This window comes from Podarcis pityusensis (genome assembly GCF_964106645.2).
Source record: "Podarcis pityusensis genome assembly, chromosome: 8".
Classification (NCBI taxonomy): domain Eukaryota; kingdom Metazoa; phylum Chordata; class Lepidosauria; order Squamata; family Lacertidae; genus Podarcis; species Podarcis pityusensis.
In genome coordinates this window covers 6892814-6910972 of record NC_138033.1, presented here as the reverse complement: position 1 = coordinate 6910972, position 18159 = coordinate 6892814, and the positions used below count along the sequence as shown (strand labels likewise).

Here is an 18159-nt window from a genome sequence, read left to right as displayed (position 1 = left end):
TCAATGGTCAGGGATGATGTGAGTTGTAGTCCAGCAACATATTTTTAATTTTTTTTATTCATTTATTGAATTTATATACAGTCTTATACCTACCGTATTTTTTGCTGTATAAGACTCACTTTTTCCCTCCTAGAAAGTAAGGGGAATTGTGTGTGCTTTTTATGGAGCGAATGCAGGCTGTGCAGCTATCCCAGAAGCCAGAACAGCAAGAGGGATTGCTGCTTTTACTGTGCAGCGATCCCTCTTGCTGTTCTGGCTTCTGAGATTCAGAATATTTTTTTCCTTGTTTTTCTCCTCCAAAAACTAGGTGCATCTTGTGGTCTGGTGCATCTTATAGAGTGAAAAATACGGTATACAGTGGTACCTCTGGATGCGAATGGGATCTGTTCCGGAGCCCTGTTCGCATCCTGAAGCAAACGCAACCCGCGTCTGCACGTCTGCGTGGGTCGCGATTCGTCGCTTCTGTGCATGCACGTGACGTCATTTTGAGTGTCTGCACATGCGCGAGCGGCGAAACCCAGAAGTAACGCATTCTGTTACTTCCGGGTCACCTCGGAGCGCAACCCGAAAATGCTCAACCTGAAGAAACTTCAACCCAAAGTATGACTGTACATATGGCAAGCCACGGGTTTTGCATCCCTAGAACAGTCTCCACTTCTACTGCATTTGAGTTAATTGAACTGCGCTGATGTGCACTGAAGCACACCAAGCGATGATGTCTTTGCCAATGGGCACAGGATTAGCGTTTCTATTTTCGCTCTACGGAACATTCTGGTTCAGGGAGTGGCCCACCCGGTGGACAGGGCTGAGGACAGTGGCCCAGGTGTCGCTTCTGTGCTTAAGCCAGGCCTGAGTTCAGTCCTCTGAAGGGTTCGGATCCAACATTGCACAATAGCCTTCCTGAACCTGTGCATCTCCATCCTGACACGGGTTTTCTTTTTCTTTTTTTAAATGATATTTATTAAAGTTTCACACAAAAAAAGAATCACATTAATAAAAAAGAAGAATTTCAGAAGAATAATAATAAAAAAATACACAATACCAAATACAAAAAGAAAAAAAGAAAAAACAGCCAAAAACAATTCCGTCTTTTCATTACTTCTTTTACATTTACTTGTTTCCCGGACCTCCTCATACCTCCCTCTTTTGTATTCCAGTTCAGTTTGTTAGTCCAGCAATTTCTTTCCCTCCTTTTTAATCCTGATCTTTAATCTTAATATATTATAACATTAAATTTTTACCTATTAAAAACCAATTTTTCCATTCTTTTAACCATTACTGCTAGAAACCGCTTAACTTCAATCCGTCATCATTCTAACATTCATTAATTTTACAATATTTCTGTAAGTAGTCTTTAAATTTCTTCCAATCTTCTTCCACCGACTCTTCTCCCTGGTCTCGGATTCTGCCAGTCATTTCCGCCAATTCCATATAGTCCATCATTTTCATCTGCCATTCCTCCAGTGTGGGTAGATCTTGTGTCTTCCAATACTTTGCAGTAAGTATTCTTGCTGCTGTTGTAACTGACGCGGATTTTCTCTTCTCCCTCCCTCTCGCGCCGCAGGAGGCTATTACCTCACCACCTGGTTTGGCGCCCTCTTCCACATCGAGAACTTCCAGCCAGCGGCCACGGTGACGCGGCAAATCAGCATCGAGGCCCAGCGCTCCATCCATCAGTGGCATCGGCGCCGAACCATCCACCATCACCACGCCAAACGGCGCCATTCCCAGGTGAGGCTGGAGTCTGCAAAAGAAGTCCTGTGCTGAAGTGCTAAGGGCTAAGAAGTGGGAGAGAGCAAGGGATTCTGGGAGCCAAATTCCGGGATGGGGTGCGGAACTCAGTCAGGCCAGTGTAGTACCTCCCCCACACCTGTTCCTCACCTGTCAATCAAACTGACATCACAATGATGTCGGGTGACTTTTTGGGGGGGCTACAGAGTTTGAAATCAAGCCATGCAGGCAAAGGAACAACTTACAGGGTGCCTGGGTGCTTTTCCTGGTGTGGATGGAAACGGGGAATGACTGATATCTCTTGGGGTTGCAGGCTCACTCTTTGGTATCAGATCATCTTTACTGGCTGCCGATCCACTACCGGGCCAGGTTCAAGGTCCTTGCATTAATTAGCTGAGGTTCAGGTTGCCCCAGGGACACCTTTATATCCCAGCCCAATCCCTGAGATCATCTGCAGGAGCGTCGCTGGTTGTTCCACAAGTTCATAGTACAGTTGTACCTTGGTTTACGAACTTAATCCATGAATTTAGTCCATTCTTAAACCAAAGTGTTCTTAAACCAAGGTGTGCTTTCCCATAGCGGCGGGGGACTCAATTTACAAATGGAACACACTCAACAGGAAGCAAAACATGTTCTGCTTCCAAGGCAAAGTTCACAAACCAAAACACTGGGCTTGCAGCGTTCTTAATCCAAGTTGTTCATGAACTAAGCTGTTCTGAAACCAAGGTACCACTATATCATAGAATTGTAGAGCCGGAAGGGACATGATCATGGAACATCCAGAAAGTGTAAGAGCTACATAAGAACAGCAATCCTCCCCAAAATATTATTATAAATGAGCCTCTGACATACGTACCTTAAGTACATCTACAAACTCATTGAGAGGTGTGACCTTGCTTTTGCTGGGTAATCTTGTTGTATCAGGTCTCATATGAGACAAACCCAACTCTCATCAACGAAAAGACTCCTTTCTCTTTTCCAGTCTTTCATATCAGCCACAGTTGAAATTCACAACAATGTCCCGTGGAGAACTGTGGAAGACTAGCCAACTGCTCGTGAAAAGATCTCTCTCCATATTCTGCAAATAGAAATATTTTGATACCGTACTATACTACATTGAAATGTAGAAAGGTTTCTTTGATTGCCCTTGAATCTCCCCGCCACACTTGCCATCTAACATATAACACCGGTCCTGAAAGACCTACATTGGCTCCCAGTACGTTTCCGAGCACAATTCAAAGCGTTGGTGCTGACCTTGAAAGCCCTAAATGGCCTTGGCCCAGTATACCTGAAGGAGCGTCTCCACCCCCATTGTTCATGAGGTCCAGCTCCGAGAGCCTTTTGGCGACTCCCTCACTCTGAGAAGTGAGGTTACAGGGAACCAGGCGGAGGGCCTTTTTGGTAGTGGCACCCTCCCTGTGGAACGCCCTTCCATCTGATGTCAAGGAAATAAACAACTATCTGACTTTTAGAAACAGATAGGTAGCCGTGTTGGTCTGCCATAGTCAAAATAAAAAAAATCCTTCCAGTAGCACCTTTAAGACCAACTAAGTTAACTTAGTTGGTCTTAAAGGTGCTACTGGAAGGATTTTTTTTATTTTGACTTTTAGAAGACATCTGAAGACAGCCCTGTTTAGGAAAGTTTTCAATGTCTGATGTTTTATTGTGTTTTTAGTCAGATGGGTGGGGTATCAATATAAAGGTAAAGGTAACAGGACCCCTGACCGTTAGGTCCAGTCGCGGACGACTCTGGGGTTGCGGCGCTCATCTCGCTTTATTGGCCGAGGGAGCCAGCGTACAGCTTCCGGGTCATGTGGCCAGCATGACTAAGCTGCTTCTGGCGAACCAGAGCAGCACACGGAAACGGCGTTTACCTTCCTGCCGGAGCGGTACCTATTTATCTACTTGCACTTTGACATGCTTTCGAACTGCTAGGTTGGCAGGAGCAGGGACTGAGCAACGAGAGCTCACCCCGTCGCGGGGATTCGAACCGCCGACCTTCTGATCAGCAAGTCCTAGGCTCTGTGGTTTAGCCCACAGTGCCACCCGCGTCCGGGGTATCAATAATACATTATTATTATTATTATTATTATTATTATTATTATCTGCTCCTGCCACTCAAATACGTTGGAGAACCATTGCTTCAATGGCAGGCCTACTACCTCAAGGGCCTTGGCCACACGGTAACTTCTTGCTTCCCACCCCCCTTCAGAACATCCTCTATGTCTCCTTCTGCGAACCCTTCAACAACCAGAAGACCATCTCCGTGCCCCCTGACATGACAACAGCATCCGTGTGCGCTGTGTGCGCTGAGAAGTACGGCGTCTCCGATCCCGAGTCCCACGGCCTCTTCTTGGTGTCGCACGGCTCCTCTCAGCTCTTGGCCGGGGACAGCTGCCCACAGAGACTCCGCTCAGAGACCCTCCAGACCCAAGGGGGGCTCGGGAGTTTTGTCTACAAGCCCAAAGACAAGGGGCTCCCTGCTACCGCCGCTCCCCCTTCCCTTTCGAACCCTGACCACTCGACTGAGGTCCGGGAGCCCCTCAAAAGCAAGGACACGGGGCAACCAGATTGAGCGTAGGCCTCGGAACTTTCCGGAAATTCCCCAGAAGGTTGACCAAGCTTTTGGGTTTCTGACTGGGCGGAAACTTCAGGAAAAGCTGAGAGACTGGGCTATAAAACGTCCGCCAGGAAAAGTCTCGGGCAGAAGACCTCAGCCCTGAAGTACTGATAGCAGACAGGGTGATGAGCCTTTCTCCTTTGCATGGAAGCTTGTGAGGGAGCGGCCGCCATTTTGTTTTTTTACTACTCCTGTTGCCCTGCCAGAGTTACCTCTTCCGTTTAGACCAGGGCTGACCAGACTAGTAAGGATAAGTGGGAAACTTAAGTGGCATTACAGTTGAAGTGGTATGAAACTGCTTTAAATGCCTAGAGCATATGGGGCCTTAAGGTAGGCTTAGCCATCTTGGACTACTCTAGATATTGTTGGACTACAACTCCCATCATCCCTGGCCATTGGCCTGGCTGGCTGAGGCTGCAGGTGGCAGGATCTGTTCAGTTCCAGGCCTCTCACTTTCTCATTTTCCCCCAATACCTTGGAAGTTGAACGGAATCCGTTCCGGAAGTCCGTTCGACTTCCAAAACGTTCGGAAACCAAATCGCAGCTTCTGATTGGCTCCAGGAAGCTCCTACAGCCAATCGGAAGCCCCGTCAGATGTTCGGCTTCCAAAAATAGTTCGCAAACTGGAACAGTCACTTCCGGGTTTGTGACGTTCGAGAGACGATTTGTTCGGGAGCCAAGCCGTTCGACTTCCAAGGTACCATTGTATTAAATCCAGCTCTCTACATTTCGAAGCGATTCACAATTTCCCAAAAACCGTGACATTTCATCAGCATCTTATTACCGATTTCTCCTAATAAACACATCTTTACATTTTGGGGGGGGGGTGCACATTGCTGCAGCCTGTTTCCTCCCCACACCCAACGCTGTGTGTTTCTGAATGTCATTTTCACAAATACCTTCATTTTTATTCGCATTGTGTTTTCCCCCTCATCCATGCACTTTTGTAAACCTTGACTGGAGAACTGCATGGCAACGTTTGCTGAAGGGGGAATGTCGACGGACGGCTGCATTTTGGTTTGTGCATTGTTTTGGAAAGTGAGGCAGATTTGGGCAGATTTGGGCAGATTTGGCTTTGAGTGCATACAGAATCCTTTGTCCGTAGCTGGGGCTGATGGTGATCGGAGTCTAGAGCATAGCTGTCAACCGTCCCTTATTTGGCGGGACAGTCCCTTATCCTAGTGCCATGTCCCGCCGCTGTTCCTTATTGATGATGTCCCTTAAATTTCCCGGGTTTCAAAGGAAGCAGCTCCTCTCCCTCCCTCCCTGCCGGCCAGGGAGGAGGGAGGCTCCAACTGTGTTGCTTGGCTGCGTTGCTCACCCAATAAGGAGTCTAAGAACGACTGGGGGGTGGAGCTTGCATGCCTTGTGCCGATCAAATCGGCCGCGTTGCCTGGGGACTCGCCTTTGCTCAGCGCTTCCCAGCGGAGAGGTGACGGTGGTTTTCCTTGCTGCATCCCCTTTGCCGGGTTGCTGCGCTGTGGGAACCACCGCTTGAGGCTTTGTTTGGCTGCTGGCTGGGCTTTCTGCCTTTGGCTCGGAGGGGCTCAGAAGTTGAACATACCTGTGCTTGGAAAATCCCTTATTTGGGCTGCTGATCCCTTATTTTCAAATCTGTAAATTGACAGCTATGGTCTAGAGTGTTGCGAGATGGGCTGCTGTGGTTCTACCGTCTGAGAGTAGCTTAAGATAATGGAGAAGACAATGTTGTTGTTTTTTAAGCCAGGGAGGCAAGGAGCAACTACACCCACCCACCCTTATTCCATCTGTTGTTTTAATCCATCAATTTTCACGTCTACCCAGCAGAGGGCAGCATCTGTTTTCTATTACGGAAGCTCAAAACCATAACTAACTTAGAACCTTGGAATTGTAGAGGTGGTAGGGACCCCGGGGTCATCTAGTCCAACCCCCTGCAATGAAGGAATCTCCACTAAAGTATCCATGACAGATGGCCATCCAACCTCTGTTTAAAGGCCTCCAACAAAGGAGAGTCCACAACCTCCCGAGGGAGACCGTTCCCCTGTCGAACAGCTCTTCCAGTCATATCTTACAATCTGAACACATTCCCAGCCACCCAAAGGACTGCGGGAACCATGTTGTTGTTGTTTAGTCGTTTAGTCGTGTCCGACTCTTCATGACCCCATGGACCAGAGCACGCCAGGCACTCCTGTCTTCCACTGCCTCCCGCAGTTTGGTCAAACTCATGCTGGCAGCTTCGAGAACACTGTCCCACCATCTCATCCTCTGTCGCCCCCTTCTCCTTGTGCCCTCCATCTTTCCCAGCATCAGGGTCTTTTCCAGGGAGTCTTCTCTTCTCATGAGGTGCCCAAAGTATTGGAGTCTCAGCTTCAGGATCTGTCCTTCCAGTGAGCACTCAGGGCTGATTTCCTTCAGAATGGAGAGGTTTGATCTTCCTGCAGTCCATGGGACTCTCAAGAGTCTCCTCCAGCACCATAATTCAAAAGCATCAATTCTTTGGCGATCAGCGTTCTTTATGGTCCAGCTCTCACGTCCATAAATCACTACTGGGAAAACCATAGCGGGAACCGTAGTTTACCCCTAACAGAGGTTGTAATTCCCAGCACCCATCAACTAGAGCTCCCAGGATTCTTTGGCCAGGGAAGGGTGTGTGGTGTGTACACAGGCTTAATGTGCTAAGTACTGTTGGAAATGTAGAAGGAGATGGAAGATTTTAAGCGCTTCATAGGAACACGGGAAGCTTCCTTATACTGAATCAGACCATGTGCCCATCTGATTCAATATTGTCTACACTGACCAACAGCAGCTTTCCAGGATTTCAGGCAGGAGTCTCTGTATCCGGAGCTGCCAGGGATTGAACCTGCAACCTTCTGCTTGCAAGAGAGTTTCTCTGCCACTCAGCTAATGGTCCTTCCTGACACCTCCAGGTGTTGTTGGGGTCCTATCAGCCTCAGCCAGCAGTAAATCCCACCGTTCAAGTTGGGAGTTAACTCTTTATTAGTAAGAACATGATCTGCACAAACTTGGTAGAAGATCACCTTAGCCCGGCCAGTGCTGGTGCAAGTTGTCCCACAACATTTATTGTGGCCAAGGGACAGGGAAGGCTGGAGGAGTCCGATACCCAGAAAACAAGACACATTCTTCATTTTAGGGGGCTGTGATTCACACAACAAGTTTTTGGGAGCCAGGAACGAGCCAACAATAAATCACACTGTGCAAGTTGGAGTTAACTCTTCATTAGCAAGAACACGATCTGCACAGACTTGGTAGAGGTCAGGCCTAATGGGCAGCATTCCCTAGTAGGTCTCACCCCATGGATCAGTTGCCGAGACTGAAAACCCCTGCCTCCCCGCAGCTGTCTAGGTCCCCTCCTCTCCGGAGCTTCCCCCAAGCAATCAGAGACGGTGTCTACCTGCAGCCAACCTCTCCTCTGCCCCTTTCACACCTCTTCTGGTTCTGGGAGACAAGTGGGGAGGGGAGACACCCTGGTTTCTTCACCTGCCGGACCGATCTCTGCCTTTTGCCACCTCTTCAGCCTCTGATTCTGCACTGCTCTCTGCCACAGACTCTCTCTGCTCACTAAACTGTTACCTATTCCACTTCCAACACCACCTTCTCCCAGTCAGCTCCCTCTTCTCCCTCTGACCACTCATCCTTGCCCCAGCTCCGAGCCTCCTTCCTTTGAGGGTTCTCCAGCTGGCTCCTCTCCCCATTCCTCTGCCGTGTCCAACCCGTCCGCGGCAGGGGACTTGCCAAGAGTTCAGCTCCCAAAAACGAACCCCCTCCCCAGAAAGACCCTGTACCTCCATTTTTCAAAGAGGGAGGTCACTATGAGTTCAGTCCCATAGGCCTCTCATTCCCTGCACAGGTGTGCTCCCTGAGCCCAGGGGTGGGAGAAGATACAAGAGCAATGGAAATGGAGAGCGGGACACAGTGGTGGGGAGGAATTCCCCCCTCCTTTTTTTGTCTATTTCCAAGAAACCATTTCCTGGCACCGGGTCCTCCCAACCTGCAGATTCCTGCACAGGCAGGCCTGTTGTCTTGAACCGACGCCCCGATGTTGCAACAAACCCCTGGGCCTGGCTTTTGTGTTTTGCACAGCTAACCGGGAACAGGTGTAAGGTTGCCGGAGGGAGGGGAGGGGGGGAAGGTTTGCAGCCAGATGTTTCCTCACCTGCCTCCGCCGTTCCCCACCAACCACGTGGAACGCCGAGTGAGATAGCGGAAGCAACTTGTGGGTGGAAATTGCAAATGGGAGCCAACACGGGGCGCCACTCCAGGCTGGTATTTGTGGAAGGGTTTCAGTGGACGTGTTCTGCAACAGGTCGTGGGTGCAATTATTGTTTTCTAGTCCAACTCCCTGCAATGCAGGAATCTTTTTGCCTAACATGGGTTTCGAACCCGCAACCCTGAGATTAAGGAGTCTCGTGCTCTACCGACTGAGCTGTCATATACACTAAAGGTAAAGGGACCCCTGACCATTAGGTCCAGTCATGGCCGACTCTGGGGTTGTGGCACTCATCTCGCTTTATTGGCCGAGGGAGCCGGCATACAGCTTCCGGGTCATGTGGCCAGCGTGACTAAGCCGCTTCTGGCGAACCAGAGCAGCGCACGGAAACGCTGTTAACCTTCCTGCCAGAGCGGTACCTATTTATTTATTTTTTTTTAAAACAATTTATTGGGTTTTACAATAGAAATAAACATAATAAACAATATAACATTTGTCTTAACATAGTTTCACATTTTCTTTGGACTTCCTCACATCTCCCGCTCCCACTTTCATCGTTATAACATTTTGTCAGCAATTTATCATCTTATTTAGATTCTTATATCCCTTCTATGTTTCATAATCTTATAGTTCTCGAAAGGAGTTAAATTTTCACAGTCTTACTTATTTTCTTAAAAACCTCTAAATTTAGTGGTGCTCAGTTATTTTGGTCTAGCATCTTATTTAGCATTCACTCAAATTACAATGTTTTTGTAAATAATTCTTAAATTTCTTCCAGTCCTCCTCAATCCTCTCTTCTCCCAGGTCACGAATTCTGCCGGTCATTTCAGCCACTTCCATATAGTCTATCAGTTGCATCTGCCATTCTTCCAGTGTGGGTAGATCTTGAGATTTCCAGTGTTTTGCGAGAAGTATCCTTGCTGCTGTTGTTGCATACATAAAAAATGTCTGGTCCTTCTTTACCACCCCTTGGCCGACAATACCCAAAAGGAAAGCCTCTGGTTTCTTAGTGAAGGTATATTTAAATACCTTTTTCAATTCATTATAAATCATTTCCCAGAACGCCTTCACTTTAGGGCAAGTCCACCAGAGGTGGAAGAACGTTCCCTCACACTCTTTACATTTCCAACACTTATTATCAGACAGGTGGTAAATTTTTGCAAGTTTGACTGGGGTCATATACCATCTATAAATCATTTTCATTACATTTTCTTTCAAAGCGTTACATGCAGTAAATTTCAATCCATTACTCCACAACCTTTCCCAGTCCTCAAACATAATATTATACCCAATGTCCTGTGCCCACCTTATCATAGCCGATTTAACCGTTTCATCTTGTGTATTCCATTTCAACAGCAAGTTATACATCCTTGAAAGTACCTTAATCTTTGGTTCTAACAATTCTGTTTCTAGTTTCGATTTCTCCACCTGGAACCCTAGTTTCTTATCATTTTTAAAAACTTCTTTAATCTGAGCGTAATGTAACCAATCTCGCACTTTGTCTTTCATTTTCTCCAAACTCTGCAATTTCCAATTATCTCCATCCTTTTCTAGTATTTCCCAATATTTTGGCCATTTAGCCTCCATATTGGGTCTTTTTCGGGCCTTAGCTTCCAGAGGTGAAAGCCACCTTGGTGTTTTATTTTCCAGCAAGTCTTTATATTTTGTCCAGACATTAAACAGTGATTTTCTGACAATATGGTTCTTAAAGGCCTTATTTGCTTTAACCTTGTCATACCATAAATATGCATGCCATCCAAAAGTATTGTTAAACCCTTCCAGATCCAACACATCAGTGTCTTCAAGAAGTAGCCAGTCTTTTAGCCAGCAGAACGCTGCGGCTTCATAATACAACTTTAGGTCTGGCAGGGCAAAGCCCCCTCTTTGTTTTGCGTCAGTTAGTATCTTAAACTTAATTCTGGGCTTTTTGCCCTGCCAGACAAACTTAGAAATATCTCTCTGCCACTTCTGAAAGCACTCCTTTTTGTCCAAAACCTGAAGTGTTTGAAATAAAAACAACATCCTTGGCAATACATTCATCTTGATAGCAGCAATTCGGCCTAACAAAGAAAGTTTCAGTTTTGACCAACTATCTAAGTCTCTCTTAATTTCTGTCCAGCATTTTTCATAGTTGTCCTTAAATAGACTTAGATTTTTTGCTGTTATGTTTACCCCTAGGTATTTTACTTTCTTAACCACATTAAGTTCCGTCTCATTCTGAAACCGTTCTGACTCTGTATCAGTCAAATTTTTCCCCAAGACCTTAGTTTTCTGTTTATTTAATTTAAACCCAGCCACCCGACCAAAGTCATTAATCAGTTGTAATACTCTTTTCGTACTAGGCTCTGGCTTCTGCAGGGTCAAAACCAGGTCATCTGCAAAAGCTTTTAATTTGTATTGTTTCTGTCCGACCTGAATTCCTTCCACCAACCGATCCCCTCTAATCATGTTCAATAGCACTTCCAGAACCGAAATGAATAACAAAGGGGAGATAGGGCAACCTTGTCGTGTCCCTTTTTCAATTTTGAACTCTTCTGTAACCACATTATTAACTATCAATTTAGCTTTCTGTTCTGAATATATCGCCTCAATCCCATTCTCAAAACCCCGTCCCACTCCCATCTCTTTTAAATTTCCCATCATAAATTTCCAGGAGATATTGTCAAAGGCCTTCTCCGCATCTATAAAAATTAAAACTGCTTTTGTATTTATATCTGTTTGCAAAAGTTCCAAAATGTCAATAATGTTCCTTGTATTAGCAAACAGATGTCTACCTGGGAGAAAGCCGGCCTGGTCCTTATGAATTACTTCATTTAAAACTTTTTTAAATCTACTTGCCAAAATGTCTGCAAATATTTTGTAATCCACATTTAAAAGGGAGATGGGACGGTAGTTCTTAAGTTGTGTCTTTTCAGCTTCCAACTTTGGTATTAATGTGATGAACGCTTCCTTCCACGACTCCGGTGCCCTCCTCCCCTCCATAATTTCATTGCTGACCTCCATCAAAGGTTGTATCAAATAGTCTTTTAATGTCTTATAGTACTTTGAAGTCAGCCCATCTGGCCCTGGAGATTTGCCGAGTTGCATATTCTGAATGGCCAGAGCGGTACCTATTTATCTACTTGCACTTTGATGTGCTTTTGAACTGCTAGGTTGGCAGGAGCAGGGACCGAGCAACGGGAGCTCACCCCGTTGCGGGGATTCGAACCACCGACCTTCTGAGTGGCAAGTCCTAGGCTCTGTGGTTTAACCCACAGCGCCACCCAGTAAGCAGCTAAACCCTAGAAGAATACTAGAAAAAGTGTCAGAGTTTCTGCAGGGCGTTACGGGACACGTACCAATGGGAAATGGAGACCAAGTCCACTCTGAAGGTTTTGCGGGTACAAACGGTATTTAAAGAAGACTTGCGTATAATCACACCAGGAGTGCAAATTGTGATGAATGCACAGTGAAAAAGACATCCAGCCTTCATCCTCAAACTGCAAATGTCAGTTCACAAGGGCTGTGGGTGTTCCAACAATTTCATCTGTAGATGTTAGCAATCGGAGGCCAAATTGGACCGGCCTAGAGAGCAAAAGGGGGTTGGAAAATGAGTGGCACTTGAAGACCCCTGACTTGTGGGGGGGTGGCCAGATCCGTGTTGGAAATCCTGGAAGCCACGACCCAAGTTTGGGGCGAGTACTCTTTGGTGTGAGAGAACCCTGGCAGAGATTTAACATCACAAAAGCCTGCAGAAAAGAGTGGAAATATAGTCCGTAAAAGCTTTAAAATGTGCCCCTTCCAGTGACTCCGAAAGCATTCTCCAGCACAAGGACAGATCACAAGTTTAGTAAGTTATAAAATGGTTTACTTACAAAACCTTATAAAGGTCAGATTCATGTGCTTTTCCTTACAGCAGTCTGAAAAAGTTTCACAAGCTGTGAAACGTTGCTTGGTTACAAAATGGCAAAAGTTCCTGAACTATTGGTATAGGAAAAACACTAGTTTCAGACTCCATTCTGGTCTGAAGCAAAAGAGGCTGGTTAAAGCCATGCGGCTGGAGCAGCTCAGAGCTCCTGACACACTGAATGCACATGTAGACTGAGTACAACAAAGGCTTAGTTGTCCATTTCCTCCCAAGGTGAGGCTGGCAGCACAGCTTACTCTATGGCATTAACCCCTTGTTGCATTAATTAGACTCAAGCATGCTGGTTATGGGACGTGGGTGGCACTGTGGGTTAAACCACAGAGCCTAGGACTTGCCGATCAGAAGGTCGGCGGTTCGAATCCCCGCGGCGGGGTGAGCTCCCGTTGCTCGGTCCCTGCTCCTGCCAACCTAGCAGTTCAAAAGCACGTCAAAGTGGAAGTAGATGAATAGGTACCACTCCGGCGGGAAGGTAAACGGCGTTTCCATGCGCTGCTCTGGTTCGCCAGAAGCAGCTTAGTCATGCTGGCCACATGACCTGAAAGCTGTACGCCGGCTCCCTCGGCCAATAAAGCGAGATGAGCGCCGCAACCCCAGAGTCGGTCACGACTGGAACTAATGGTCAGGGGTCCCTTTACCTTTTTATGCTGGTTATATGAGACTGGTTACCCCACAATTAGGGCGTGGAGAATTGGGGTCTTGTTGTTTTTTTAAAAAAATAATATTTATTATTTTCCCAAAAACTTAAACACTAAAAAGAAAAAAAACAATACAATATAACACATCAAATTAACAAAACAAGACAAAGACAATAAAATAAATCAAACAATTTCATTATCCCATCTTTCACTCACTTATTTCCACGACCTCCTCACACCTCCCTTTTTGTATTCCACTTCTGTTAATTATTTCAGCAATTCCTTTCCATCTTCCTCTGTTTTCTATCCTATAATTATCTTAACTCATTCTAACCTTATTTTTTCCTTTAATGCTCTATTAACCTATCTGTACTTAATTCCTTATAATATTTCTACTAAAGCCATATAACTTCATTTCAACATTTTTCTAACATTCATTAATTTTACAATATTTCTGTAAATAGTCTTTAAACTTTTTCCGATCTTCTTCCACCAACTCCTCTCCCTGGTCTCGGATTCTGCCAGTCATTTCCGCCAGTTCAATGTAGTCCATCAACTTCATCTGCCATTGAGAATTGGGGTCTTGCCCCCACCCTGCTTCTATTTTAAAATCTAGTTGCTGGTGGCCAGGGTAGCAAAACAATCTACGAAAGTTGATTGAAATCAAATGTTTCAAGGGTGAGGCTTGCGTCTAAGGGCATTATTGCATCTGGGGGGGCGGGCGGAATTTTGTTTATTTCGGGCTGCTTCCACAAATAAAACAATTGAAGACAACCTTTCCCTTCCATTATTGAAGAGTACTTTTTGTTTCTTCAGTTAGCAGACGCTTTGATACTGCCCCACCAATACTAAAAGGCACCTCTATCAACACATTCCTCGCTTGAACATTTATCAAAACATTAAATGGGTTAGAAGGCAGACAAAGCCACTAAACTACTTTCAGATGGATGTCAAGCTAAAGATTGCTTGAAAACCAACTTTGCCAAGAAATTCTGGTTCCTTCAGGAGTCGGAGAAAGAAACTCATCATTTGCTTAGGTATGGATTCAGTCAGATTGTTGTTGATTCCAGATTTTGAGTTGGCAAGTCAAAAACAAAGGAGATGCCTCCGCTCTGTTCCTTTTTAATTTAATTTTTTTAAAGACTTGTATCCCACCACTCCCTTTCTGCCAAGCAGTTCTGAGCAACTGAAGGGTGTATCTCCCCCTGGGGGTGGCAGTCTATACCTTGTTAGCTGAAAGACCTGAGTTCGAATCAGTACTTGGCAATGAGACTCATGGGGTGACTTTGCATCGGCTGCTGATACCAACCTGCCTCAAAGGCTTATTACTGTAAGGATAATAGGGAAAGAGAGACGCTCATTTATGCCACCTTCATCTCCTTGGAGGAAAGTGTGGGATGCAAACTCAATAATAAATAAAACATGGCTCGTTTAATTAAACAACATTTATAACCCACTTAATAATGAAGATCGGGAGCAAGGCAACTTTAAGTCTGTGAACTGAAGGGGGAAATACTCCCTTGGGAAAACGTTACGTGGCAAATGTGGCTTTCAGTATGTCGAGAAGGGGGGTTGCCTTAAGGAATAGGTTAATGGGCAATTAAGAATTATATAAAATGAATTTACAAACAATAATGATCCCAAAACAGTTAGCTACCAAGCCCTGCCCTAGGGATGGCTGCTTCCTGGTAAGAGGCAGGGAGAAGAGAAGAGAAGAGAAGAGAAGAGAAGAGAAGAGAAGAGAAGAGAAGAGAAACGCTGGCCAAATTATTCCCTGGCTTTGAGCCAACAATCTGCAAATTTATTACTTCGATGTTTATGTTCTTGGGCTTCAAGAGCTGCTGATGTCGAGTTTTTTGAAATCAAACAACAAAGTGAGAGCTGCAGATTACAGATCCCCGTCGCTATTCTGCAACGATCCTGAGCAGCTAAAGGCTCTTGTGGAATAAACTCTGCTACAGACAGTTCCTGAACCAATATCACACCCTCCAACATCTGATCAAAATTGGGGTGCTAATTTTCTTTTGGTTCCGAAGAAGAAGAAGAAGAAGAAGAAGAAGAGGAGGAGGAGGAGTTTGGATTTGATATCCCGCTTTATCACTACCCTAAGGAGTCTCAAAGTGGCTAACATTCTCCTTTCCCTTCCTCCCCCACAACAAACACTCTGTGAGGCGAGTGGGGCTGAGAGACTTCAGAGAAGTGTGACAAGCCCAAGGTCACCCAGCAGCTGCATGTGGAGGAGCGGAGACGCCAACCCGGTTCCCCAGATTACGAGACTACCGCTCTCAACCACTACACCACACTGGCTCTCATGGGAGGCAGCTGCCTTGCACGACAGACCAAAAAAGAGAGTCTCTTGGTCCGGTGCTCTGGTGCAAGGCAGCTGACTCACACTGGACCAAAAAGGGACATTCTGGAATCCAATGAAAAGCTGGGATGGCTTTTGTAATTCTGGGGTTGTTGTTTAGTCATTTAGTCGTGTCCGACTCTTTGCGCAGTGAAAGCAGCAATCCCTCTTGCTGTTCTGGCTTCTGGGATAGCTGTGCAGCCTGCATTCGCTTCATAAGACACACACACATTTCCCCTTACTTTTTAGGAGGGAAAAAGTGAGTCTTATAGAGCAAAAAATACGGTAACAGGTCTAGGGTTGCCATATGTCTGGACATATCTGGATTACTGCAGCCGCAAGCAGCATCTGAGCGGAAATCGGGGAAATGTCCAGGAAAATCTGGACGTATGGCAGCCCATGTCAGCAGTGTCGTTTTGGACAATTGTTTCCGTCTGAATTTTCACTTTTTGAAATATGGCAACCCTACTGGTGTCAATCAAAAGGTGACAGACCGAGGTGGCACCGAGGAACGAATATTCCAAAGAGTCTCACTGGCTGTAGCTGAGTGATGTTGGGTATAAAAATGGCCTGAGGGATAGCTCAGTTGGTAGAACATGAGACTGTTAACCTCAGGGTCGTGGGTTTGAGCCCCATGTGGAGAAAAATATTCCAGCATCGCAGGGGGTTGGACTTAGATGATCCTTGTGATCCCTTCCAACTCTGCAATTCTATGATTAAGGTAAAGGTAAAGGTACCCCTGACCGTTAGGTCCTGTCACAGACGACTCTGGGGTTGCGGCACTCATCTCGCTTTACTGGCCGAGGGAGCCGGCGTACAGCTTCCAGGTCATGTGGCCAGCATGACTAAGCCACTTCTGGCGAACCAGAGCAGCGCATGGAAACGCCGTTTACTTTCCTGCTGGAGTTGTACCTATTTATCTACTTGCACTGGTGTGCTTTCGAACTGCTAGGTTGGCAGGAGCAGGGACCGAGCAACAGGAGCTCACCCGGTCACAGGGATTCGAACCACGACCTTTTGATCGGCAAGCCCAAGGCTCAGTGGTTTAGGCCACAGCGCCACCCATGTCCCATATTCTATGATTATGTATACACAAATCACAGCTGAATTAAAAGAGGGGGTTATAACTGGAACTTTTTGTGTGTGCAAAGGTCAGTAGAAGTTGTTGTCATCAGTAGTAGTAGTAGTAGTAGTAGTAGTGTTGTTTAGTCGTTTAGTTGTGTCCAACTCTTCGCGACCCCCTGGACCAGAGCACGCCAGGCACTCCTGTCTTCCACTGCCTCCCGCAGTTTGGTCAGACTCATGCTGGTAGCTTCGAGAACACTGTCCCACCATCTCGTCCTCTGTCGCCCCCTTCTCCTTGTGCCCTCCATCTTTCCCAACATCAGGGTCTTTTCCAGGGAATCTTCTCTTCTCATGAGGTGGCCGAAGTATTGGAGCCTCAGCTTCAGGATCTGTCCTTCCAGTGAGCACTCAGGGCTGATTTTCTTAAGAATGGAGAGGTTTGATCTTCTTGCAGTCCATGGGACTCTCAAGAGTCTCCTCCAGCACCAGAATTCAAAAGCATCAATTCTTTGGCAATCAGCCTTCTTTAGGGTCCAGCTCTCAGAGTTGTAAATTCTGGGTTATCCTGCTCAAATTGGGATAGTTGAGGAGCATGAAATATAGGAATGTAACTTAACTTAGTCCATTAACATCCTTATATCTTTTCAATTCGAAATTGTAGATGTTAAACATCACTTAACTTATATAACAAAAGGTGGGCTTTTTAGCTGCCATATGCTCCAAAAGCTAAGCATTTAGGGACACAAAACGCAAGGGGCTTCTGTTTCAAAAGCGCACACGTTCTATTATTTAAGTCACTCTGGAAAAAGATACTGGAACACTCCAAATCATTTGCCAATGTACGTGCAGACAAAATAGCAGATCTATCTGCGCTGATTGTCACAATGCATTCTGAATAATAATTATTATTGCATTATCTTATGCAATAATATAATCGTAGAAGGGGTGTGTCCTTGACTATCATGAAGGGACAATACTGCTGTTTGGTGGGGTCCTCTCTTGCAAAGCTGCTTGCTGGGCACGACTTGCCCCCACCTCCATGTCCCCCCCCCCATGGAGGGTGGTGTGTGTGTGTGTGTGAGAGAGAGAGAGAGAGAGAGAGAGAAGGCAGCGTCTGCTACAAGCTCAATGGTCACTAGATGGGGCTCATGGACTCTCCCTGTCACTCTTACCGATCTCTTTTAGGTGTTTGTTGTTTATTTATGGCACGTAGGACACTAATATCCAATACTAAGATGAAGATGTGCCAGCCCTACATGCTGAGCACACCGCTTTGTGGAACGGGCAACTTAAAACCATCAACGCCGTCCACACGTGTCGCGTCAGGAAGATTTTGGGCATCACATGGCAGGACAGAGTCTCAAACAAATATGTGCTCTCCCAAGCCCAGATTCACAACATCTTCGCACTCCTCCTGAGGTCCAGCACTGAGGAGGTCCAGCACTCACTGCGAGAAGCCAAGTTACAGGGAACCAGGCAGAGGGCCTTCTCGGTAGTGGCACCCTCCCTGTGGAATGCCCTCCCACCAGATGTCAAAGAGAACAACTACCAGACTTTTAGAAGACATCTGAAGGCAGCCCTGTTTAGGGAAGCTTTTAATGTTTGATGTATTACAGTATTTTAATACTGGGGAAGCCCAGCCAGATG

General features: G+C 46.1%; 1 protein-coding gene across 3 annotated transcripts in view; it reads left to right on the top strand.

The window, feature by feature from the left end:
* The window catches only part of RINL (Ras and Rab interactor like), a 41482-nt gene extending 36267 nt beyond the window's left edge, over positions 1-5215 (top strand). For all 3 annotated transcript variants that reach the window (XM_081018698.1, XM_081018700.1, XM_081018699.1), the window contains 2 exons: positions 1565-1731; positions 3944-5215. In XM_081018698.1, the coding sequence (XP_080874824.1) occupies positions 1565-1731; positions 3944-4306 (530 nt within the window). In that variant the 3' untranslated portion in view covers positions 4307-5215. The remainder of the gene's footprint in view (positions 1-1564; positions 1732-3943) is intronic.
* The last annotated feature ends 12944 nt before the right edge of the window (positions 5216-18159 follow it).